We start from the raw sequence: 26,860 nt of genomic DNA on the forward strand, positions 1-26,860 counted from the left end.
TTTCCAGCTAGTTTTTTATTGCTGTTATTGCTAAATAATGTCTTGATATGGCAGGTTATTTTAAAGCTTTCGGGCAGAGTGAGCTTTACAGGGGCATTTAGGTTTATCCTCAAACCTAACTAGAGCAGTATGTGATTTCCTCTAGAAATGCTGGTTGAATATTTAATTGGTAAATGGCTTTTGACCACATCTGAAATGAGCATGCATCACTCAGTGCCTTTTGTGTATTTGGTCCTATGTGTATAATTTTATTAAAAGTCTATCCCTGCTGTTAACTTGAATTTCTTAAACATTCTGCTGCTTCTCTGAGGGAGTATTCATTTTACTCTACGGTTCCACTGTGTCTTAATGAGGTGATAATCTCCTTAAAGCTGATGCCATTGTATCTTTGCCATATCTCCCATCCTTCATGTCCTGTTTTCTTTAAAACACTAAATAAATGATCTTAAGTTTAAAAATCCATGAATGCTACTTTCTTCAAAATTTGACAGATTCTGTAATACTTAATCAGCGTAGTCATATCTTTTTGCCATGCCTCTTTGATGCTTACAGCTGTAATTTATAGATTTGAGTTTTAGTGTGCTATGGTATGTAAACATGCATTTAAAGCATTTTTCAACTAGATGATAATGGAATTCTCCAGGCCAGAACACTGGAGTGGGAAGCATTTCCCTTCTCCAGGGGATCTTCCCAACCCAGGGATCGAATCCAGGTCTCCCGCATTGCAGGCAGATTCTTTACCAGCTGAGCCACAAGGGAAACCCTCGTGATCACCCCATTTGTATTATAGAATAAGTTCTGTTGTACTGCATCTTTCCTACCAGTCTTTCCTACCAGATATTCAATACATTCTCATTAAAATTTTAGGCCACCTCTATAAGTGAGTAAAATGACTTCTGGATCTTTCAACTGGAATCTTCTCATTTCCCACAGAACCCCCACCAGTCATCCAAGTGCCTAATAATGTTACAGTCACTCCTGGAGAAACAGCAGTTTTGACGTGCCTTGTCGTCAGTGCAGTGGGTTACAATCTAACCTGGCAGAGGAATGGCCGAGATGTCAGACTGACAGCTCCAGCAGGAATGAGGATCTTGGCTAACCTTTCCCTGGAGCTCAGGAGTGTGAAATTCAGCGATGCAGGAGAGTATCGCTGTGTTGTTTCCAATGAAGGAGGATCATCGACTGAGGCCGTTTTCCTTACAGTGCAAGGTACTGTCCTGACAGTGACTTCTGAGTCATGGTATCTTTCTGTTTTCCTTCTTTGATCTCTATTCCCTTAAATTGTCCATCTGAGGGTATCTATCCAAACAATTACAGTGTTGAAGAATAGAATGCTTGTGGACCTTGAGGGTCGGAAGGGGACTAAGCTGGAAACTAAAACATCTCTGGCAAATAGTTGACCTTAAACGCAGTTAATCGTAGTAATTGAAGACCTTTATTTTAAGGGAATAGAAATAGTCTCTGGATGATTTAATAGTTTTAAAATTTCTTATCTATTTTGTGAACTTGAAAAAATACTTTTAATTCGTAAAAAATAAAAAGCAAAGTTCCCAATCTGAGTGCATTATTTGCATATTTAATTTACTTTTATGGTTTTAATTAAGTTTTAAGATGTTTCCTATCAAGGTGAAATTTTATTGAAACTTTAACAGAGCTGTTATTACCTTATTTATCTTAGATACATACACAGACACACACATACAAATAAGCTAATGATAAATCAATCTTAATTGTCTGTATAGACTAAGATGTTCAAATAGCTAAAAGCACCAGGGATTGAACCCACACTCCCAGCCATGGAAGGTGAAGTCTTAACCCCTGGACCAGCAGGGAAGTAAGTGTGGTCTGCTGCTGCTGCTGCTAAGTCACTCAGTTGTGTCCGACCCTGTGCGACCCCACAGATGGCAGCCTACCAGGCTCCCTCGTCCTTGGGATTCTCCAGGCAAGAACACTGGAGTGGGTTGCCATCTCCTTCTCCAGTGCATAAAAGTGAAAGTGAAGTCGCTCAGTTGTGTCCGACTCTTAGCGACCCCCTGGACTGCAGCCTACCAGGCTCCTCCACCCATGGGATTTTCCAGGCAAGAGTACTAGAGTGGGTTGCCATTGCCTTCTAATTGCTACTAAATATGTATGTTATTCCAGACTAACAGATGAAGATCAGAAGCTATTCCCAAGTATCTCTTTCAGTAGAATCCTATTTGGCTTCTAAATGTCTCTAGAGTCTTAATGTAATGAGCAACTTACTATTGGCAGTTTTACACTGTTTAGCTGAAAGGTTTGGTTGCTGCCTTAGGAGAGTATTTTATTTCAAATCCTTGATGTGGGAGACTGATTGCCTCAGAATCAGGTCTGGCTATTTGGTTATGGTACTAGAAACAACTTTATAACATGCCTCACTTGGTTATAATGTTGTTGTTTAAGACAGTTACCACTGAGTTTCGAGGTTAGCTCTTGGAATGCTATTAATGGCAAAAAAACAAAGTGAAACTACCATGAGACTTAATAAAATGGTTGACATCTGATTCTGGTTTTCTCATTGGTATTTGAGATATGTACTGCAATCTGACTATATGACTGTGCGTCTTTCATTAGTTAGATGATCTGCTGAAACCTCTGGGGGAATGTTGCTTTTGTAAATGCGTTTCCATGTAGTAAACAGCCTAGATATTTGAGTCAATCCAAGTAGTAACTTTAGTTACTAGAGTTTTGGAAGTATATTTTACCAAACTGATTATTTCAAATAGGATACATGGTAATGGACTTCTGAAATATGATCCTGGTTCTTTCCCTGAAGTCTGTTACAATGGGATTTTAAAAGAATCAGAGCCGTCCTTGTTTCTCCAGGTCAGCTGTTTAGTCCTTTAGTATCGCTCATTCAATTTGAACAGTGTTTCTCAAACATTTATGGATGAAGACTTTTCCAAGGAACTTTTTAAAAAGCAGATTTCTTACTTCATGCCCAGAGATTCTGATTTCACAGGCCTGGGTTAGGGCCTGGAGATCTGCATTTATAACTGACCTCTCAGGTGGTTTCATGGACAACATTTTCCAAAACTGTATTTGAATCTATTCTTGAGTATGAACCTATGACATAGAAATGCATATTTTTAAAGGAAACACTAAAACTTTTATCTTCTTTCTGGTAAATAGACCTATTATAACCTGACAATTTAAGTTCTTAGGTTAGATGTCATTAAGTATACAAAATATAAATACAAAACCATATGTCACTATATGATTACTGGTTAGCTTGCATAATCTCTGCCTGCATGCATGCTAAGTCACTTCAGTCATGTCCGACTCTTTACGATGCCATGGATTGTGGCCCACAAGGCTGCTGTGTCCATGGGATTCTCTAGGCAAGAATACTGGAATGGATTGCCAGGCCCTTCTCCAGGAGATCTTCCTGTCCGAGGGATCGAACCTGGGTCTTCCACGTTGCAGGCAGATTCTTTACTGTCTGAACCACCAGGGAAGCCCCTCTGTATAATCTCTAGTGGTGTAAATCTGTTTAAAGGCATTATTTTATGGCCTGTCTAGTTGATCTTGAGTTTGAGTCAACAATTTTGATGAAAAATTAGTTTTTAAAAATCTAACAAAACTATATTCTAGAATTTGCTAGCACTGTTTATTAAAAATAAGACTCTAGCTATTATTATGCCCTCTGATTATTTTATGCTTGAATACATTATTGAAAAGCAGTGGATAGTTGATGAAATAAAGTGCTGTACCTAGGATTATAATTCATGAGAATATAAGATGCTTGCCAACCATTGACATTGAAACATAAATTGTAAATTAAGTCCACTTTTATGCAGTTACATGTTTTAAAAAGAATAAATCAAAAATAGTTCAAGAAAGCTTAAAAGATATAACAGCTACTTGGATTGAATACACAGTTTAGGAATATTTTTCTTGCTTACAGGAGAATCAATAGCTTAATTTATAACCTCATTTATTTTGCCCTGCCTCCACAGATCTGTTTGGAAACTTCTTCTATCTGTAATACTTTTAAAAGTTAAACATCCAGACTTTACAAGTTTTGGTAGTAGTTTTATGAAATGTAATTAGCAAGAATTTTCTGGTTAAAAATAGCATATGTCTAGCTACTGCAGCCTTTTCTCATTAACAATAAAATATAAAGACCTAAAAAGACAAAACTGAAGAATACCAAAATTCAGTTTCAATCTACAGTGGCAAAAATTGGGGGAGGAATTTCATATATTACATATAAGATTGGTGTTTGTGTAAATGAATTCAGTGAAATGAAAATTTCAATCAGCGGTCCATCTTTTTTATGTCCACATGAAAGCAGAGAGGATGTATCTTTGTTTCTTCATTTCTTAGTTTGTTTCAAAAACAAAATGTTACCCTTTAGGAAGCCAGCATGCTATCTACTTAAACCTATCAATAGCAATAACCAGCTAGGTAAGAAACCAGTAGGACAGAAAGTGGATAGGAAGCCTGGCGGCTGCTGCTGCTAAGTCGCTTCAGTCGTGTCCGACTCTGCGACCCCACACTCATCACAGAGCAATGAACCGTGCTCCCTGTGTGATACTGCGGTTCCCACCAGCTGTCGATTCTGCACATAGCAGTGTATGTATGTAAAACCTAGTCTTCCCATTCATCTCACCCTTCCCTTCCCCCCAGCCCCAGGTCTGCACCTTCATTCTCTACATCTGTGTCTCTATTCCTGCCCTGAAACTAGTTCCATCTGTACATTTTCTAGATTCCTCATTCATGTGTTAATTTACAATATTTGTTTTTCTCTTTCCGACTGACTTCACTCTGTGTGACAGACGCTAGTTTCATCCATGTCTCACCAAATGACCTAATTTCGGTTTTTTTCATGGCTCAGTAATATTCCATTTATACCAGATCTTCTCTATCCATTCATCTATTGATGGACACTTAGTTTGTTTCCATGTCCTGGCTACTGTACATAGTGCAGCAATGAACATTGGGGTATATGTATCTTTTTGAACTATGGTTTTCTCAGGGTATATATCCAGTAGTGGAATTGCTGGAAAACAAATTTATAGCTATCAGGGAATAAGGGAGAGGGAGAGATAAATTGAAAGATTGGAATTGACATATACATGCTACTATACATAGAAAAGATGACTTGTAAAGACCTACTGTATAGCACAGGGAATTTTATTCAATACTCTGTAATAACCTACATGTGGAGAAGGCTATAGCACCCCACTCCAGTACTCTTGCCTGGAAAATCCCATGGGTGGAGAAGCCTGGTAGGCTGCAGTCCATGGGGTCGCTAAGAGTTGGATATGACTGAGCGATTCACTTTCACTTTTCACTTTCATGCATTGGAGAAGGAAATGGCAACCCACTCCAGTGTTCTTGCCTGGAGAATCCCAGGGATGGGGGAGCCTAGTGGGCTGCCGTCTCTGGGGTCGCACAGAGTCAGACACGACTGAAGTGTTTTAGCAGCAGCAGCAACCTACATGAGAAATGATCTAAAAATCTAAAAAAAGATAAATATATATATGTATAACTGATTTACTTTGGTATACACCTGAAACTAATACAACATTGTAAATCAACTATATCCCAATAAAAATTTTTCTTTAAAAAAGGAAAGTGGAAAACGAAATCGGATAATTACCTTTCCCTAAACCCTTGCAGGTCACATTACCTAGAGTCAGCCACTCGGATGCTCCCTGTGGGAATTTTAATTTTTACTGAGACCACGGACATTTATAAGACTTCAGTTTTGGCAGCATCATAGGATTTTGAGTCCAACAGCAGCAGAAGTAAATGATCCAGTGGCCTTTTTCCATCACTTTAATTTCCCTCACTGACTGTTAGGTTCATTATCAATTTATCAAAAGAGCCTTGAAAGGAAATGCTGATCTCAGAAACTGGCTGTCGAATCAGTTTCACTAATGAGCATGAGAGAATGTGAATGGGTTGATATGCTTATTTCATTGTGCGAATTCCTCACTCTGGAGATAATAATGTAACTAGACACAGGAAATTTTCCCGAAAACCCTGTTTACCTCAAGCATGGTTTATCACAAGATTCAGAACTACAGCTGTGCAAGCAAAATAACAAACAAATAGAAGACATTCATAATTATGTTAGCAGAACAAGAATCTGGATTGATAGATACATAAATGTGATTGTTGGTGTCAGTGGGACTATAAGCGACTTTTCTACTTTGCTTTTCTGTACTTGAAAAAGAAGTATTTATTTATTTTATTTGTTTTATTTTTTGAAATTTATTCAATTTAATTTATTTCTTTTTTAAATTTTTATTTTTACTTTATTTTACTTTACAATACTGTATTGGTTTTGCCATACATTGACATGAATCCACCATGGGTGTACATGCGTTCCCAAACATGAACCCCCCTCCCACCTCCCTCCCCATAGCATCTCTCTGGGTCATCACCGTGCACCAGCCCCAAGCATGCTGTATCCTGCGTCGGACATAGACTGGCGATTTGATTCTTACATGATAGTATTCATGTTACAATGCCATTCTCCCAAATCATCCCACCCGCTCCCTCTCCCTCTGAGTCCAAAAGTCCATTATACACATCTGTGTCTTTTTTGCTGTCTCGCGTACAGGGTCGTCATTGCCATCTTTCTAAATTCCATATATATGTGTTAGTATACTGTATTGGTGTTTTTCTTTCTGGCTTACTTCACTCTGTATAATCGGCTCCAGTTTCATCCATCTCATCAGAACTGATTCAAATGAATTCTTTTTAACGGCTGAGTAATACTCCATTGTGTATATGTACCACAGCTTTCTTATCCATTCATCTGCTGATGGGCATCTAGGTTGTTTCCATGTCCTGGCTATTATAAACAGTGCTGCGATGAACATTGGGGTACATGTGTCTCTTTCAATTCTGGTTTCCAAGAAGTATTTAATAGAGAGGAATTGTTTTAAAACTTTGTGTAAATAGGATTTTAAAAGTTTGGAAAATTCTGACATTAATTATATTAGGGAGATCAAATTATGTGTGAGTGATATATTTTCTTTGTTTCTTTGCTATATATTCTGTAACTGTGCTTTATAACTTTTATATTTAAAATAATTAAGATAAAATTTAGAAAGTCAATAGGAGATAATGTAAAAATATGGAATAATTAATAAATTAAATTAGGAAATAATAATGCTTCTCAAAAAAGTGTTGTTAGAAGTTTTGACAGTATAAAAAGTCATATTTAAAAGCTTATGGGTTTGGAATTTTATAGGATTATATCACAGAGTCATCTATTTTAAATCATTTCTGAACCAAAATGAGGAAAAGGAAAAGGAGAAATGCAGAGTATCAATTGATAATTAAATTAGGTTTTCTTACAATGAATAGCCCAGTAAGGGAGTCTTGAAAATCCCTTTATATTTTCCCTTTGCATGATTTTCACAGCAGTACATTTTGATTTATAGAAGTCTGAATTCATGTTTGAATAATAACAATTGAATTTAATTAGTTCCTCTGTTTTCCTAGACATTTTAATACTTTGAAGTCTTCCTAGTTAAGCTTTTATTTTTGGAGGTTGACCTGAGAAACATATATGTCTCCTTTAAATACTAGTGCCATAAATCATTCTCTTAAAACTTCCAAATCATCACTGGTTGTCAAAAGTTAATTTTATTCAGTTCCTTCGTTCTTTGATGTCTTAGTGTGAATCAGCACACATGAGTAAGATGCTCTCTTACAATACTAGGTTTTGCTGATTTCTGTACTAGGGCTCTGATAAGAAGGATGTTTCAGGCTTTAAGATTTGAAGGAATATATTCTAGGGGTATTTTACATCACGTATTTCCTGCAGTGATATCCAAGGAATATGTAGTTTTCCTATAGAAATATTTGCTTTCCTAATTCTTTCTATGCTGACTGTAAACTTTATGAAGAGAAAAGTTTAATATTAACTTCACCTGATGAATGTATTCTGCTGACTCCATGGTTAGGGGCAAGCTTCTGTTATAATATGATTCAATTCCATACAGTTAAAATGTAAAAAAAAAAAAAGTAATATTACGCATTTCATTGTTTTTGTCTTTCATGCAAGGTATCTATATCTTGCATAGATCTTACACCACTTTTTAAAATTTATTATTTTTAAAACTTTTTAATTTGTACTAAGGTGTGGCCAATTAACAATGTTGTGATAGTTTCAGGTGAACAACAAAGGGACTCAACCATACAGATACGTGTATCCATTCTTCCCCAAGCTCCCATCCCTTCCAGACTGCCATGTAATACTGAACAGAGTTCCATGTGCTATATATGGTCCTTGTTGGTTATCCATTTTATATATAGCAGTATGTATATGTCCATCCCCAATTCCCTAAATATCCCTTTCCCCATCCTTACCTGCTGGCAACTGTAAGTTCATTCTCTAACTCTATGACTTTTAAAAATAAGTTCCTTTTTATCATTTGTTTTTATATTCCACATATAAGGGATGTCATATATTTCTCCTTCTCTGTATCTCAGATCACTTTAATTGCAGATAGAAAGAACCCTGTTTCTCTAAAACTTAGAAGACAGAAACTCTATTAAAATGTTTTAAAATGGAAATTATAAGGAAGTTTAAAGAATTATTTACATTATAAAAGAAAAAGAGATATGATGACCTAACAAATACTTCAAATATATGAGAAATTATTATAAAGAAGTTTTACACCAAGGACATTATAATGTTGAGTAAAACTAGGCCATGAAAAAAAAATGTATATTAAGCCAGACCTGATGGATATAAGTGAGCTAGAAAGATGTCCAGATGTCAGATGAATCAGCAAGCACTTCAATCCACTTAATTATCCAGATGAAACTACAGACATTTAAAAATGTTTGAGAATTTGTGACATACATGATATCATCTAACTCTTACATGTTGTATATATTTGTATTATCTGTATTTTACCCATAAAGACGAAGAGCCTCTGCGGAGTTAGTGGCTTGCCCTAGGTTATAAAGCCAGCAGGTAGCAGAGCCTAGATCTGAACTAGGTCTTTCCATTGTTCTGCATATTATATAGAAATGCCTGTGTGTGCAGTTAACAGGCCTAGGTAGAAGAAGGTTTAAAAAGAGAAAGGATTCTTAAGTCTCTGTAGGAAATTGAGTACTGAAGTAAATTTTTTTAAATAGTAAAGATACAAAGTGTCTGTAAATTCCTGGCACATGAGTCACCAAGAGCTGGAAGTCTAAATCTACCTTAGAAAATGAAACAGTTTAGTGACCCTTTTGACCTAAGCTCTGGTAGAGTGGCTGGTAGGGAACAGCCTAGTGGAGAGAGAACTGTGAGTATGCACGCAGAGAACCAGTAAGATGGCTAGACTGTAAGCTACATTAGAGCATGACCCAGTTTTCTTCAGTTTTGTGTCTTTGATGCCTGACATAATGTTAATTTTTTCATAGACGTATAGCTGCCTTACAGTGTTCGTTTCTGCTGTTCAGCAAAATGTTCTGGGTTCATCCACATGTATACGTGTATCTCCTCTTCCTTGGATTTCCTTCCCATTTAGGTCACCACAGAGCATTCGGTGGACTTCTCCATGCCAGGCAGTCTCTTCTCATTAGTTATCTAGAGCACGTAGTATTGCACACGTCTGTGAGAAGACTGAATGAGAAGCAGAGTACTTAGTTAGGCAAAGCAACTATTGCCAAGTCTGAGAAATCCTTTTGTCAGAACATGTACTAACATTTTATTTGATTCAGATTCCCTTGAAACATTGACTAATGTTTCTTTGAATTATTTTATAAATTAAGAATCCAACTAAAAGGAAAATTCTGTTTCTAATTCCCTTGAAACATTGATTAATGTTTGAGTTATTTTATAAATTAAGAATTCAACTAGGAAAATTCTGTTTGTAAAGTTTAGATATTTATAATATGGGGAAAACATAATGACTTGCTATTTTTATACATGAGGAAGGAGCTTTGGTATTTGCCTATTATAAATAAAAATGGAATTAGAAATAATGCATAAAGTGGGAGCAGTTACGGTGCATCTGCAGAAGGGTGTGATATGTTAGGGGCAGGTGGTTATTGTGACTACAAAGCTGATCACTGTTATATTAATGGGATCCTTGTGTATGCTATTAATTTTCCCATAGCACTATCTAAATCATGCTATGCCAGGTATATTTTTTCCCATAATAATGAAATCATTACTGAAACATGCAAAGTGCCTTGACTAAAAATACCTTTATAAAAAGGTATCTCATTTGTCCATTCATTCATTCTTGTATTCACCGAAAATTTGTGCTAGGCATTCCACTCCCTGCCAAGAATAAAAATGAGAAGAAAACGACATCCTTCCCTTTAGTAAGTTCAAAGCTGAAGAAAGGATAGAAGTAAATTTTAAAAATATTTATTACCCAAGTGGGTAGGAACTTCAGGATCTTTGTATACTATCTCAGTAATGAGTGGAATTTGAGAAGGGCTTCATTCAGGAGATGGTGTCTGAAGTATCTACTGGGATATGAGTCAATATTTGTCAGATAGAAGTCATGAAAGCCTTTCTAGATGGAGTACATTACATGCACAATTCCATGGAAGAATGAGGACACAGAAATATGGGCTTGCTGAGAGTAAAGGCAAGGCTGAATAGGTAATTGTTTTCCATGATGGTGTGATTTTCCTTTTTCTTGCCATCTTCAATCATCTTTTCAGTATACACATAGAAGAGTCATTTAGGTTTGGGGTTTTGTGATTTGGTTCAGCAAAAGATAAAGTAATTGAAAAAAATGTTTGTAGTGTGTAGTGATGCTCTGTGGAGTTTAGACCAGATCAAGAAAGAAGAGAGAGTTAAAGGCATGGTCTGATAGATTGAAATAAAAAAAAGAAGGTTCAAAGGAGTTGAGGCCATGATGAACTTGGTGAAGGGAAATGTGGGAGTCAGGAAGTGACAGCTGGAAGGATGGGAGGTTGTGACTCAAATTGGACTCTGGAGACCAAATGTTCTTCCAATCCCATTGTGAGTTGCTTCCCTGATAAGATAAGTAAGGTAGCAAATGAATTTGTCTAGCAAAATAAATGAATTGCCAGATTTTAAATTTTTTCCCTTCAAGAAAAAGGCTATGTTGCTCCACTTTTGTATGCTTTTGATTCTGTGATGGTTGCATGATAATTTGTAAAATAATCCCTTTTTTGTAAAATGTGTAACCACATTTTTTAAAAGAGTATTTTTTCTTCAGAGCAGTTTTAGCTTCACAGCAAAGTTAGAAGGAAGGTACAGAAATTTCCCAGATGCTCCTTGCCCCCACACATGCATAACCTCCCCCTTTATGAATATCCCCCACCAGAGTGGAACATTTGTTACAGATGATGAACCTGCATTAACACACTATAGTCATCCAAAGTCCGTAGTTTACGTTAGTGATCACTTTTGGTGGTGTACACTCTGTGGGTTTGGCAAATGTCTAGTAATATGTATTCATCATTACAGTAACCACACAGAGTATTTTAACTGCCTAAATATCCTCTCTGCTCTGCCTGTTCATTTGTTTCTCCCACCTCCCCAACCCGTTGAAACTACTCATCTTTTTACGATCTCTATACTTTTGCCTTTTCAAAATGTCATATATTTGGAATCATTCAGGAAGTACCCATTAGTGATTGGTTCCTTTCACTAAAATTCCTCCATGTCTTTTCATAGCTTGATTGCTCATTTCTTTTTAACACTGAATAATATTCTGTTGTCTGAATGTACTTAATACACTTTTTGTAGTCAAGGTATTCTTGCCGTACTTTATTCTGAATTAGGAGTTCTAAGTACAATAAGTATTTAGAAAGCTTTAATAGTATCCTTCTAGATGCCAAAAAGTAATAATGGTAATTATGATTTGCCTCTACCCCCTGAAGGTAAATGAGACTATATTGATAAGTCTAAATTTGGCCTTCCTCTTTACTTTGGAAATTCTGTGATTGGGGGAAATTGTTATAAAGACCCACGCAACAGGCAATGCAAGTTATCATTTAGTTGAAGATTTTCTAAGAAAAATCTAAATTAAAAATTCTTACTTTCTTATGAATCATATTTATTGTCTTAATCTGTTTTGGCTAATCATCCAAAAAAGCTCCCGAATTCATGACTTCTTGTGGTTGTTGTTAAGGAAAGAAAAAAATATAGTATTAAATGGAAATAAGGATAATGTGTAATAATTTTACATTAGGAATTATCTAAAATGGGTATCAAGTCAGCAAACATTTGGTACATTTACATATCCCTGTATTTTATATTGGAAAAATAAAAGTTGTAAATTTTAAAGAAGTCTTGATGCATGTATGTATACCATTAAGATTTTGTCATTAAAAGAGAATGTGACTTAAATTTATCATTGCTTATCTCTGAAATTATCGCCTTTCTATTTTAAAATTTTTATTTTATTTTTTTTACCTTCGACTGTGCTGAGTCTTTGTTGCTGTGTGGAGGCTTTCTCTAGTGTGGCGAGTGTGTGGGCTCCTCATTGTGGTAGCTTCCTCTGTTGTGGCTCAAGGACTTCAGCAGTTGTGCGTGGACTTAGTTGCTCCATGGAAGGTAGGATCTTCACAAACCAGGGATCAACCCTGGCTCAGTGGTTACTGGACCACCAGGGAAGTCCCTGCCTTTGTCTTACTAACTGAATTGCATAACCACACTGGGACATGGGTGCAGAATAGTTTGCAAATCTAGCATATAACTGTCAATATTTAGTTGTCACCTGTTTAAATTGAATTAAGCTAAATCAATGTGTTTTACTGCTGTTGTACCCACCTACTGATAAGTCATTGAGTTAGTGACCTCTTGAGATTTAATATTTTTTCTCTAGTCCAACACTGTCCACAAAAATGTTTTAGAATGATGGGAATGTTGTGTATCTGTGCTGTCCCACGTAATAGCTACCAGCTGTATGTGTCATAGAGTACTTCAACTATGGCTAGTGCACCGAAGGAGCCTGTTTGTGAAATTTGATTGAGCTTTAGGATTTTTAAATTTGAATTTAAATAGGCATGTAGGTAGTGGAGAAGGAAATGGCAACCCACTCCAGTGTTCTTGCCTGGAGAATCCCAGGGACGGGGGAGCCTGGTGGGCTGCCATCTATGGGGTTGCACAGAGTCGGACACAACTGAAGCGATTTAGCAGCAGCAGCAGCAGTAGGTAGTGGATACAACTCTAGTTTTCCTGGAGAAAAAGGCAGATAGAGGAAGAGTAGAAATTTAGGAAACTTGTTGCTACTGCCATGTAGAATAACCACTATCATAATTCGTTTGAGTTACTGCCATTCATCAATAATTCTACCATTTTGGAAAAGTTGTAGCCAGGTCTTCATATTTCCACTGATGAGATTTCATTTGAAACTGGTGCATTTGACTCCATATCTTTGGAATTTCAGTACTCTTGACTCATTGCCTAGGTCTGTTTTGTTTGTTTGGCTGACTGGTTAGTTTTAAATTTTCACCCTTTGCTTTTTGAAAAGAATCCCTGGCGACTTATGCAAGCTGACTAGTAGTCCTGAAAAAACTTAAAAATCTTAATATAGTCCATTGCAGTTTCTACTCATTGGAGAGCGAGGAAAAGTTGAGTAACAAGCATATCTATCTACATCATTCTTAGAGACATTGTGTTAGTTTCATTATGCAAACTTCACATTTTAAAATTAGTTACCACTAAATCTAGCTAGAGTTATCTTCCTACTCAGAAACTGAAGTAATAATACATTTTCAAACAATATCAATATGTTTTAAATAAATGAGCTGTATAGGTAGATAAGCATCTTTCAGAGTAGGACACAGGTATTAACTACAGTTCTCAGCAATCTCAATGATAGTCATTATGTAACCTTTTGAAACTAGGTTTTTCTGTAGTGAATACCGATTTTTAGAAGGGTCATAGATTCTGTAAAATACATTTCAGGCTGAAGGACTCCGTGGAAATGAAGTTCAGTAATTAAATACTAATTATTTTCCAACTTCTCATGTAGCACGGCTTGATGTTAAGTCATGCCGATATTTTAAGGGAATATATTATTCACAAAGAAAAATATATTGGGGAATAGTTACAAAACGGTTTTATTATGTGTTCAGAAATGCTAGTCAATTAAATGGTTGGACTGAATGTAGGTTTTAATTGTCTCTAAAATGAGGATCTTTACTTAGCTTTTCTTGTGAGACCTCAAGTAAGAAAAGAAACTATACTAAAAACGAGTTATTGGAGTATCTTTCTTCTCATCAGAGTCTTAATTCCTCATGACGTAAAGTTATCGTTAGGAACTTAGAAGTTTGGTAATCTTACATCCCAGAGATCAATTTACAGCCTTGAAATACTTTTTTTTTTTAAGAATGTATTTTTTATGCCTATGTAAACAATTGATAATCCGTTGTTCTGTTAGGTTCATTGAGGGCATAAATCCTTTTGGAGGAGGGAAATAAAAGCTTCTAAAACTTTACAATCCTGTTTCTTTTGAACATGAAAAGTTATTGAGGTAAAAATCCTTTCATGGTTGATTCTGTTAATCTAATTTGCTTTGGGGGGAAGGAAAACTCTAGACCAGGAAGTAGGGTGCTTGAGATCTATTTTCAGGAGTCATGCCTCCCTCCCTCCCTCCCTCCCTCCCTCCCTCCCTCCCTCCCTCCCTCCCTCCCTCTCTCTCTCTCTCTCTCTCTGTCTCTCTCTCTCTCCCCCTCTCCCCACTGCTCTCTCTCTTCACCCCCTCCTCACCTGCTTTTTCCCCAGGCCACACAAACACAATGCATCAGTTTTTAACATTGAATTTCCCATGCCTTTTTTATTTATGGACATCTATATAGGACATATTTTCTACAGTCTGATGATGGAATCAGTGAGTGATTGGCAGTGCTAATAGGGATCTGTGTGAATGATCTCATGCGAAATTTCAGGTTCAAATGGAATTATCCCAGATGTAATGATGTTTTTCTGCCAAGATGCCTCTCACTTACCCTGTGCATGGTTAGTTCAGTTCTTCACTGCCCCTCATATCACTACCTGTTTTGTTATTTCCACTGGCATTATCCTTATCCTCCTTGTGATGCACATGCCTAAACTAAATCCATAAAAATTCTCTTGTTATGGACTTCCTTTCTTCTGATTTTGTTGCCCCACTCTACTCCATAGTACCATCAGGTGAATTTCCCCTAAATATTAATTTAAATGTCCATCTATTCAAACACTTTTTGTGGTTTTCTGATTACCTTGGAATAAAAGTTACACTCCGGAGTCTTCCACAAGCTAACTTTCTTTTAATAATACTTTCCATATTTTATCTTCACACTTTATTCACATAAAACCATATATGGCGAATAAAAAAATAAAAATGTTTCCTTTCAATATATGAAAACTATTTACCCTAAAAGAATTAGATATTCATATGCCTTTTCTTTTATTCACATTTCCTTAATCTGGGTAGCTGAATACTTGAACTTGCTTTTTGAGGGTTCACCTCTAATTATTGATGACGAGTAGATAATCTATTAGGTTAATTCTTTTATCCATAGAATATTACTGATGCTGCTATATTTCATGTCAGATTAGTATCAGGCAGATAGTTTTTGGTGGTTATATATGAGATTTGAATTTTGCGTTGTATAGAATTTCTCAAAGATAGGTACTACTCTTATCCTGTCTTCAGGTTTCCAGAACTGAGGTTTTGTTTTTTTCAATTTTTTAAGTCTGTTGAATTTGTTACAATATTGCCTTCTGTAGTTTTTATGTTCTGGAATTTTGGCTGCAAGACATGGGATTTTAGCTCCCCGACCAGGGATCGAACCCTCACCCCCTGCATCGGGAAGTGAAGTCTTGGCCACTGAACCACCAGGGAAGGTCCTGGAACTGAGTTTTTCTGGTCACTGAATGTTTTCTGTCACGTTCCATGTTCATTGTACCTGCAGTGAATTCCTGTTTCCTAGTGCATCTGGTGGCCTGCAGTCCGTGGGGGTGTCACAGAGAGTTGGACATAGCTGTGCACACGTGTACACACATACACACACAGCTGAGTGCACACAGACACGCACATACACATTTCAGCTCTAGCCCCTGCCCTGTTCCTTTCCACCACTGTGTGATTTCCCTCAATTCCACTTCTCATACTTGCATCACAGGCATGTCCTGACTGCCTCCAAGTTACATCGTTTTCATTCTAGCTGCATGGCTTAGCTCACAGAGTGGTTTGACTTTCATGCTTCCTACCTATATCCTGTGGTTGTTCAGTCACCAAGCCATGTCTAACTCTTCGCGACCCCATGCTCTGCAGCATGCCAGGCTTCCCTGTCCCTTACCATCTCCTGGAGTCCACTTTTGTCCTGCCTATAATGAAATGCTAAGCCCTCCTTTCTGAATATTGTTAATCTCTTTTTAACTGGTATTCTGTAGAACTTTAATTTTTTTGCTATACAATTCTGCACTTAAAGTCATGATAAATTTCATGTATCATGAAATTTTGTTTTCCCCTAATCATATTATATGCACTATGAAATACTTACTGCCTTTTAAAAAAAAAATCATAATGCCTTGTACAGAGAGAAAAACACAGTTGTACCCAATAGACGTATACTCCTCAATTGCTGAATGGACTTCAGAATAACAATAACAGACTCTTAGGAACATTGGGGTCACCAACCTTATCTTTGATGTTTCCATATTAATTTCAATGAATTATTTGAATTACATCAACAATCTTAGATTTCATTATATAGGTGCTTTCTTTTCCTGTTACAGCACATGCCAGCATATGATTGCTTACAAAACCAAAATCTGATAGTTATCTGGTAAAAAAATTTACAGAGATGTTATCATTAAGGTATTGTTTACTCTAGGTCACCCTAACTTAAGAATTCTATCATGTGAGTTTTGCAAAATTTTATGATAGGCTGAAACATTTGATCACTTCTAAAGTGTCACAGTGGCCACTGTATTTCCAAATGCTTTTTATTTGTCAGGGTTAGGAATAAAATTTAGAAAAAGTGGAGTGGTATTTATTTATATGTAATGGGTTTTAAATTTTGTTTGAAACAGACTAGGGACATCCCTGGTGGTCCAGTGGTTAAGACTCCACACTTCCAATGCAAGGGGTGTGGGTTCGATCCCTGGTTGAGAAAAGAAGATCCCACATGCTGCACAGAGTGGCCTAAAGATTAAGTAAAACAAAACAAAACAAAAAAACAAAACGAGACTCTCTCCCTGTTTTTCTGGGAAAAGAAAAAAATCTTCTGTTGACTCCATTGACTGCTCCTTTATGAGGAAGATTTTTGAAGCTGAGCACAGGCATCCTGGTGAAATTTGAGCACAGTCACTGTAGAGCTGACGTTTCCTCCACAATCACGTGCTGCCACATGGAATTCAAAGGGCAGACAAAGCCTCCTTTCCTCCTCCTATGTCTGTATGAACACGAGAAGTATTTGTCTTCTGTGGTGTCAGGAAAGGGCAGATATCTGTCACTAATTAGACCATGGCACTGGAGAGAATTTTGCAATAAAAAAGGAAAGAAATATTTCTCTAGCTGATTGATAAAGTAAGTCCCTAATGACCAGAATTACTTCACTAAGACTGAAATTGATATTATCAGAACCATATGCTCATTACATCATCATAACTCTTTTTTAACATGTGCCAGGTGGCATAGGTATTAGTCTTTTTTCATCAGTAAAACTAAATTTGTCTATTTTTATTGAAATTTCTAATATATGTTGAATATCTAGAAGCATCTCAAATTTCAGAGGAATCAGTAACATATGATAAGTATTATCTGTTACTGGGATGTATGACTGAATACTATCTGGGAACCTAAGATTTGTGATCAAGTTTCATGTGTAAATGTCTGGATAATAATTTGTACATACATATTATAAATATTGTGGTACTTATTCTATCATTCTTTGTCATACTTTGCCATATAATGAAATATAAATAATAGCAAAAATTACAGACAGCCTATTATTTGTCAGGAATTTTTAAAGTTCTGTGTATTCAATGGACTTCCCCTGTGGCTCAGATTGTAAAGAATCTGCCTGCAGTGCAGGAGACCTGGGTTCGATTCCTAGGTTTGGAAGATCCCCTGGAGAAGAGAATGGCTACCCACATCAGTATCCTTGCCTGAAGAATTCCATGGACAGAGGAGTCTGGCAGGCTTCATTCAGTCCATGGGGTTTCCAAGAGTTGGACATGACTGAGAAACTAACACTTTCACTTTTCATGTTTTCAGTATATTAGTTCCACAATAACCCTATGAGTTAAGATAGCTTTATTATCTCCATTAAAGTATACATCAGATGCCATGGCTTCAGTTCAGTTCGTTTCATTCACTCGGTTGTGTCTGACTCTTTGAGACCCCATGAACTGCTTCCCTGTCTATCACCAACTTCCAGAGCTTGCTCAAACTCAAGTCCATCGAGTTGGTGATGCCATCCAACCATCTCATCCTCTGTCGTCCCCTTCTCCTCCTGCCTTCAATCTTTCCCAGCTTCAGGGTCTTTTCCAATGAGTCAGTTCTTTGCATCAGGTGGCCTAAGTATTGGAGTTTCAGCTTCAGCATCAGTCCTTCGAATGAATATTCAGGACTGATTTCCTTTAGGATGGATTGGTTTGATCTCCTTGCAGTCCAAGGGACTCTCAAGAGTCTTCTCCAACACCACAGTTCAAAAGCATCAATTCTTCAGTGCTCAGCTTTCTTTATAGTCCAACTCTCACATCCATACATGACTACTGCAAAAACCATAGCTTTGACTAGACACCATGTTTTGACTTTGACACCATGGATTATTTAACCATTTTGAGTCTTAATTATGTTTTTTTTTAATATGTAAAGTGACAGTAGCACTTCACAGGGTTATTGAGGAAAACAAATGGTGGGTTTTGGAGTTACATACTTGGCACATAGGTACTCAGTAACTTCTGCCCTCCTTCCTATTTCAATGAACTGACTTCTAGAAAGAGATTTAGTCCCTAATTGTATATAATACACTTTTGTGTACAATATTCTGTGAGATCTTTGAGGTCACCGAGTGTCAGAAACATAGTAGGTACTCAGTAAATATTTGTTTTGTGAAAGGATGAAAGCAGATTTTCCCAAGTACTTTCAATATACCAGTGGTGAAAAATATGTTAAATTATTGTTTAAGTAATTCAAATCATTACTGATGTCTGATTAAACCACCTTGAAGAGAAAGGCCTTAAGTGTTGTCTTTGATAATGTCCTACCAACAAATCAGACCCAATTACCAATAACAGTAAATTTGTCTCTTGTGTATGAAGATGATGTTGGAGATTTTTAAGACTTTGTTGAGATTTTATCTTCCTTGGTCTTTGCAGTTGGAGCCGTGGCTGTTTTCATGCTCTTCTTATATAAGATGCATTTTGCCAGTTTGAGCAGTAACGACACCTAAGTCTTAGAGTAGTATTTTTCATTCCTAGTATCCTAATCTACGTTTAACGTTTTAAAATCATTGGTGGAGAATTACGGAAACTTTTGTATTTCTCTTTTGTTGTGGTTAAAATATAAAGAATGAATTAATGCCTTGTTACCTAACAGTGCCACATTCCCATCACTTTGGCTCATGAGCAGTAAGTTGTTATTTAGGATGATGGTGCTGATGGTTGGTGGTAGTGGTGGTGATGATAATGGCAGTGACTGTGGTATTGAAATGAGGTTGAAAACCAACTAAGAATGGATTACTTCTCCTCAAAGCCTAAAAGTGGACTCTGGATTTTGATGGAATTGAACTTCTTCTTACTTCATGAGAACTATCTTATTAAAACAAGATGAGCTTTATTCCCCTAGGAATTAAAAAAAAAATCTAACAGTTGAAATAATTATGTTGAGAGATGCCAGTCTCTCCTAGAAAGAATCCCACTGGTAGGCTCTGTAGTTCGGATATCAGAGTGAAAATAAATGTCAGTTACCCAAACCAAGATGTAAAGAGCTAAGAGGTCATTTCTCCAATAAAACCTGGATATAGAGTATATCCTTATTTAACCTGATCAAATAAAAGTTGAATCATTCTGATCATTTTTATTCAACAGTTATTTGGTCAAAATGCAATTATGAATGCCTATGTTTGTTCATATTCTTTCTGATTTTCTTATTGTCAGCAGAAATATTCTTTCCAGGGCAGTGGTAAATTTCTCACCTTCTGTGGGATGATGTCATCCCATCTGTATGTTGCACACAGACTTACTTCATGACCCTGAACAGCACCCTATATCCAGGCTTTATTGGAGAAATGACCTCTTAGCTCACTACATCCTGGTTTGGGTAACTGACATTTATTTTCACTTTGATATCTGAACTACAGAGCCTACCAGTGGGATTCTTGCTGGGACTGACGCCAAGCCAGTTCTGGCAGAGGCCACTGGAAGGCATCGTGTTTAGCCAAAAATCCCAGGAGCTGCTGAATCTTTGTAGCAATGCTATGTCAAAATGAGGTAGATATGAGAAACCTTTTATTTTGGGAAGGTGGGAGTAAATGTGGGTATTCAAAAAATTCCAAAGAGAAACAAGTGTTCGTTTTTCCCACTTCTTCCCCTGAAGATTGTCCACAGCTCTCCCAAAACATGTGTAGTGCTCCCGCATTTCAGAATTGATGGACTCCAGATGGAATCACAGTTTGGACTTACTGGCTATGGCTAGTCTGCCCTTGACCTCACATGTTTCTCCAGCCCTCTGTTCACTAAGAGGAAACCATAGAATAGTATTAGCTATCAACCAAGTCTGCTCGCCAGAAAAACCCTTAAGCATTAACTTCAAAGACAAAATTATTTGAGAAACACAATATAAACAGGAAAAAAAGGGGAGTGAGTGATTAGAAGCTGCTCGCAATTAGGCACTAATTAGGTTTGTTCCATGGTATAGCTGCCCAGTGGCACCATTTGTATCTCTTTCAAATGTATAGGGATTCCTCAGGCTAGTGTTGCTTGGTGAAGCTAAACCACAATTTGCAGACTAACTTATTATGAAGATACACCACAAACATATCCAGATCTAACTGATTAACTGAATTCTCAAATTCATTTGTAGTAAAAACCTGGTTAAGTGGAAAGCTGACATCCTGTTTGGCTCATCAGTGTATCCCTGTAAGTTAGCACAGAGCCTGGAACATAATAATTGTGCAAAAAGCATATTATTGAATTAACTTATTTTTGTTAATACTCATGACATCTATTTCAGACATCATGCAAATGAATTTATTTTTATCTTATTGAGTGGGGCATGTTTACACAAAGTAAATTATTTAAACTACCAGTTATAAAATAAATAAGTCACAGGGATATAATGTACAGCAAAGCGAATTTAGTTAGTAATATAACAAATTTGTGTGGTGCTTAACTTTAAAAATAATCATGTTATACACCACCTGAAATTAATATTTTAAGTCCATTATACTTCAATAAAATGTAAAAAAAAATAAGTGGGCTTTAAAGAGAAAGGCAATCATTAAATATTTCTTTGATGATACCTTTGTTGATGATTAATTCTTACTCTGAAGTAGTATAGATGTAAAACATGTAATTGATTAGACCAGCCTTACCAGCATCCCAGTTATCCCAGAGAATTCTTGTGTCCTTTTAGATAATAAATTTCTGATTTAACTTTTCATTTTTGAAGGTTGTTTTTTTCTGCCACAGAAGTAAAATGTAATATGCACTTTGAATAATGGATATTTTCTGTTAAGTTGAGCTGTTGTGAATCCATGGGCATGAGGCAGATGATCAGTATAGCTGGATCTTGAGAGGTTGGCAGGCGTAACAATTCTCAGAACCAAGTTAGAGTTTAGGAATGACCTGTGTTCCCTCAATGGTTTTAGGTCTCTGTTATTTACAAGTCACTGGACAATGTGAAAGGGATGTTAAATATTATGGAGTATACTGGAATATGGAATAATATGAAAGACATGGCCTCAACCTCAGCAATATTTATAAAAATTTTATTAAAAAGGGAAAGAACAATTCAAACAAAGCAGGCTGCTGTGACAACAAGTTTGGTTCTCAACCTGTGTTCACTATATAGAAAGAGGCAAAAGGCTCTGTCTGGAGACCTTACCTGAAAACAAGTTTATATTGAAGTTCCAGACAAACAGGTGGAAGCCAGTGGTCAGGTAGTTGGAGCAGAGTAGCAAGCGTCCCCGTGGTAACCAGTGGAGACACTGAAACATTTGGATCAGATTCATTTTACTCTCAAAAGCAATTTACCTATCATGCTTTCATTGCTTTTCGTGTCTCTCCTACACTGATGGGGCCAGATCCCTGATGGAGAGTACCCTAAGAGCTCCTTCCCAGCCAGAGCCCAGGGGGGAAGCCTAAGGCCAGTGTCATCGAGGCTTCAAGGGCACCAGCACACGTGTGTGGTCCCAGTTCCACCTTGGCCTTGGAGCTCTTGCTGTGGCTGACTGCACGCTGCTGCTGCTGTTGCTGCTTGTGCAGCCGAGCTGCATGGGCCAAGTTCTAAGCCAGGATCACCTTTATACTGCCTGCTCTGCTTCATGATCATCAGGGTGGCTATGCTCACCTGCCTGCCTGCTAGGTCAACATGGTGAGGTGGTAGAGAACGTGAGTATCGTCAGGTGGTTCATCCAGTCCTTCATGTATATATATTCAAGTCTATATTCCCGTTCACTTTGAGATAAAGGGCCACCAGAAGCTGGAGGTGGACCACTTCTGTGTCATTGTTTCTAACCACTAGAGCATCCTGGGCATTGTGGGTCTCAAGGAGGACCTTCCCAAGTGTTGCCAAGCAGGAGCTGCTCTTCACAGGGCTCATGGGCCTGGGGCATCTTCATTGCTGATGCAGATAATCAGTAAACAGTCTATAATAGGAAAAGAAGCGTTTTATTCAAGTCAAACTGAGGACAGTGGCCTTGGAGACACAGATTCAGGAAACACTTGAATTGTGTTCTGCCTGACTACAAAATGAGGGAGGCTTATATAGGCAAAAACCACAGTATTGCATCAGTTGTTTGTCAGGATTAGGATTGGAACTGGCAAGAAGTAGGGATGCTTATTAAGCAAGGGTTGTTTGGGGAGCGAGTTGGTTGCATAGTTACAAAGGGAGTCCTTGAGACCATAAGGTTGCAGCTGGGAACCGCTAGTAGATGTTTTGAGAACAGCTGTTGGTGTCCGTGAGTCTGATGCAGTTCAGAAGATTCAGGTTCTTGGTGATGCAGGAGCTTGTCTGAAACCACATTGACAGCAGCCACCTGTCTCCATTTTGAATGCTTGAACCACAGTTACTCCATTTTGATTTTTTCAACACATTCTTTAATGGTTAAAGCAGAGGTACAATGCATGTTTGATAATCCATCGACAGGCTGTTCTCACTAGCATAAAGTTCAAGCCAGATCGTGTATAAGCCAGAATGACTGCCATCCCTCAATATGTGAACATTTCTTCCATCATCATCCGGCAGTGCTCCAGGACCTGATGGCCCACATGGTCTAGTGCGTGGTCAGGGAGAACCTCAAAGTGTGGTGCTGGTCCACGTGCACTCGGAGTGACAATAGGGACCTGCTGCCTTTCGAGGAAGGAGGCTTCTCCCTGGTGGTCTAAGTCCGTTTGCCCCTTCCCTCCATGTTGAGCTCCACCTTCTCCTGCACCGCAAGAGGAAAGTCTTGGCCTTGGGAACCATTAAGCTGGAGGTGCTGAACGCCACCCCTACCAGCAGCCTCCCTGTGGCTGAAGTCACCAAGGTCATCGACACCTGCTGCCAGGCCATGAGGACCACCTGGCTAGAGAATGGATGGAGGAATCCCTGCCCCAGGACCTCATATCACTGTCATAATCCTGCTACTCTCCTCCTTGCATTCAGGGGGCAGGAAAGTGGAGGCCTCTTCCTGTCATTGATGTCAGATCCAGACTCCTGATGTGCCCTCAAAGGAGAGTGTGCCAGGCCCTTGCCAAGCTCTGAAGGCAAGGCCTTGCCCACCCTCATGCTTCACGATCTGGGAGTAGGAGCAAGCCTGCTGCTCCAGTGGGCTGACAGGGCTTGGCTGAGCTACACGACCTTGGGCCGAATGACCAGAGGTGAAGCCCTCTGCGGTCCTCCCCAGGCCTGTGGGGTACAGAGTCAAGCTTTGGGGTCCCAGCCCCAGCCTGCATCAGTCTTTCATGGAGAGGAGAGGCTCTGGAGAAGCGAGGAGAGCAGACCCTGGTCTCATACAACTTGGGCTGCCGAAAGCTGGAAAACAGGATCTGCGTTCCTTGCCCGCCTTGGGGAGCATGTCTGCTGAGTAACTGCAGCTTTTTTGTTATTGTTCATAAACAAACTCCTGGAAGTGCAAAATAAATAAATGTTTATAAAGTAAAGGTGTGGTGGTGATAAGTCTGCAAATCTGCTAATAGAGGAAGCTCCTGACATCACTGGCATTTCATGCTGTGTGTTTTCTTTTTATCTGCAGAACCACCCAAAGTCACTGTGATGCCCAAGAATCAGTCCTTCACAGGTGGATCAGAGGTCTCCATCATGTGTTCTGTAACAGGTTATCCCAAACCAAAGATCTCCTGGACCATGAATGATATGTTTATCATGGGTTCACACAGGTACTGGGTTTGTATCATGTTCTTTGTTTTTACTGAGTAAGAGGAGTTGATGAAATTTCTGGTCAGAACTAATCTGACTAAATCTCTGGGATTAAGGGAAGTTTGACCCAAATCCGCAGCTCTAGATTTTCTCAATAGGCCAGGAAATGTCCATAAAGTAATAAATGATGAATGTCTAGAGTTTGAGGTTCTTGAGTGTTGAATTCAACAGCTAGAACTGAGTGTTTCCTCACTTTGCTTTGTAAACAGAACACTGTAACAGTTGATTTACCATGAATAACTGTGTGCTAAGTCACTTCAGTTGCGTCTGACTCTCTGTGACCCTATGGATTGTTGCCCGCCAGGATCCTCTACCCATGGGATTATTTAGCCAGGAATACTGGAGTGGTTTGCCATGCCCTTCCTCCAGGGGTTTTCCTGACCCAGGAATTGAACTGGCATCTGTCTCCTGTATTGGCAGGCACATTCTTTACCACTAGCACCACCTGGGAAGCCCATGAATAATTGAAATGGGGATAATAAACTTTCTGTGGGTAAATTGATGTGCATTTAACCCATTCACTAAAGGCTTGGTCCTGGGATTTGACAGAAGAGAGAGGCACAAGCAAAGGATGGAACAGTAGCTCTAATTAAAGTGTGTGCAGACTTTCTTCATAACTCATGTTCACCATTGCCTCTCATACTACATTTCTCATTGTAGTATTCTATTCTGCTGGATGCTTTTAAAAGAAAATGAATCCTCTCATGCTCAGAGAAAGTACCGAACACTTGGGACATAAACAGTGAAGTTTCCAGCCATCAGGCTCCCATTACTCTGGGTTTGTCATGAGGAGACGATCTTAGCTGTGAGCCAAATTCTATTCCCGGCCTCTTCAGGGACTCACTTGAGACGTGAGGCATTGCATCTCTCAGGTTTTCATTTTGAGGAACTGTTTAGCTTAGAAGTTCACACAGAGCAAGATTGCCTGGGTGCAAACTTCGCTTCTTCCCTTTACTGACGCTGACTTGGGGCAAGTTGTATAACCTCTTTTCTCATCTGTATAACAGACAGAATAGTAGTATCTAACTCATTGGATTGTTGTTGCTGCTGCTGCTAAGTCACTTCAGTCGTGTCCGACTCTGTGTGACCCCATGGATGGCAGCCCACCAGGCTCCCCTGTCCCCGGGATTCTCCAGGCAGGAACACTGGAGTGGGTTGCCATTTCCTTCTCCAGTGCATGAAAGTGAAAAGTGAAAGTGAAGTCACTCAGTTCTGTCCAACCCTCACTGACCCCATGGACTGCAGCCTTCCAGGCTCCTCCATCCATGGGATTTTCCAGGCAAGAGTACTGGAGTGGGTTGCCATTGCCTTCTCCACATTGGATTGTTAGGAACATTTAAAACATGAATAAATATAAAGCTGCTAGATCAGCCTTGGCACATGGCAAGTATTAGATATGTGGAACCTATTGTTATTATTCTGGAGAAGGAAATGGCAACCACTCCAGTATTCTTGCCTGGAGAATCCCATGGAGAGAGGAGCCTGGCCAGGCTACAGTCCATGGGGTCTCAAAGAGTCGGACATGACTGAAGCGACTTAACACACACACACATATTGTTATTATTACAGTGTTTCTTCTTACATAGTGATGCTATTAATCATTTTTGCAACCAGCACCAAAAGCATAACTCTAAAGTATTTGAAGATATTTGAAGGAAGTTGCTATAGTTCCCTGATCCTATTACTATTTTCAATTTCATTTTCTTTTTGTCTATAGGTATAGGATGACCTCAGAAGGTAACTTGTTTATCAAAAATGCAGTTCCCAAAGATGCAGGGATCTATGGTTGCCTGGCAAGTAATTCAGCTGGAATGGATAAACAGACTTCTACCCTCAGATACATTGGCAAGTATAATCAGTTTAAAAGCCAGTTCAAATAGGGTGAATATCATATCAAGCAATGTAAAAGTGCTTTTTAAAAAAATTAATATTGGAATGAGTCATATCCAGTTGTATAATTTTTTATTTGTCTCACACACTGATTAAAGCAAATATTTTAACTAATTTAAGTTAAAAGTTCAGAAAATGAATCGGTTCATTATTCAACAGAAATCAAGGAAGATTCCAGATTATGGAAGTGTTTCTGATTGTCCATAGAGTTCTGTCCTTCCATGGTTGATCTGTTCTTTGTTTTACTTACAAATCAACAAATTCTGTATTTTTCTTAGCTTACCTCAACTTTTGTTTTACATTTTCCACTTATGTCCATATATGTTTGAATTTATATATTCATACATAAATGCATATATATGAAATTGTTTATAACATTTATATTATAATTAAATATTTATAACACTTCTGTCACTATCTAG

At 38.1% G+C, this 26,860-nt stretch overlaps 1 protein-coding gene across 1 annotated transcript in view; it reads left to right on the plus strand.

The window, feature by feature from the left end:
- Nucleotides 1–26,860, plus strand: part of HMCN1 (hemicentin 1) — a 537,733-nt gene that overhangs the window by 228,685 nt on the left and 282,188 nt on the right. The window contains exons 11-13 of the mRNA XM_068985901.1: nt 934–1,209; nt 24,367–24,508; nt 26,266–26,393. Of these exons, the coding sequence (XP_068842002.1) occupies nt 934–1,209; nt 24,367–24,508; nt 26,266–26,393 (546 nt within the window). The remainder of the gene's footprint in view (nt 1–933; nt 1,210–24,366; nt 24,509–26,265; nt 26,394–26,860) is intronic.

The sequence above is a fragment of the Capricornis sumatraensis genome, chromosome 14 (assembly GCF_032405125.1).
Source record: "Capricornis sumatraensis isolate serow.1 chromosome 14, serow.2, whole genome shotgun sequence".
In the NCBI taxonomy this organism is placed as follows: domain Eukaryota; kingdom Metazoa; phylum Chordata; class Mammalia; order Artiodactyla; family Bovidae; genus Capricornis; species Capricornis sumatraensis.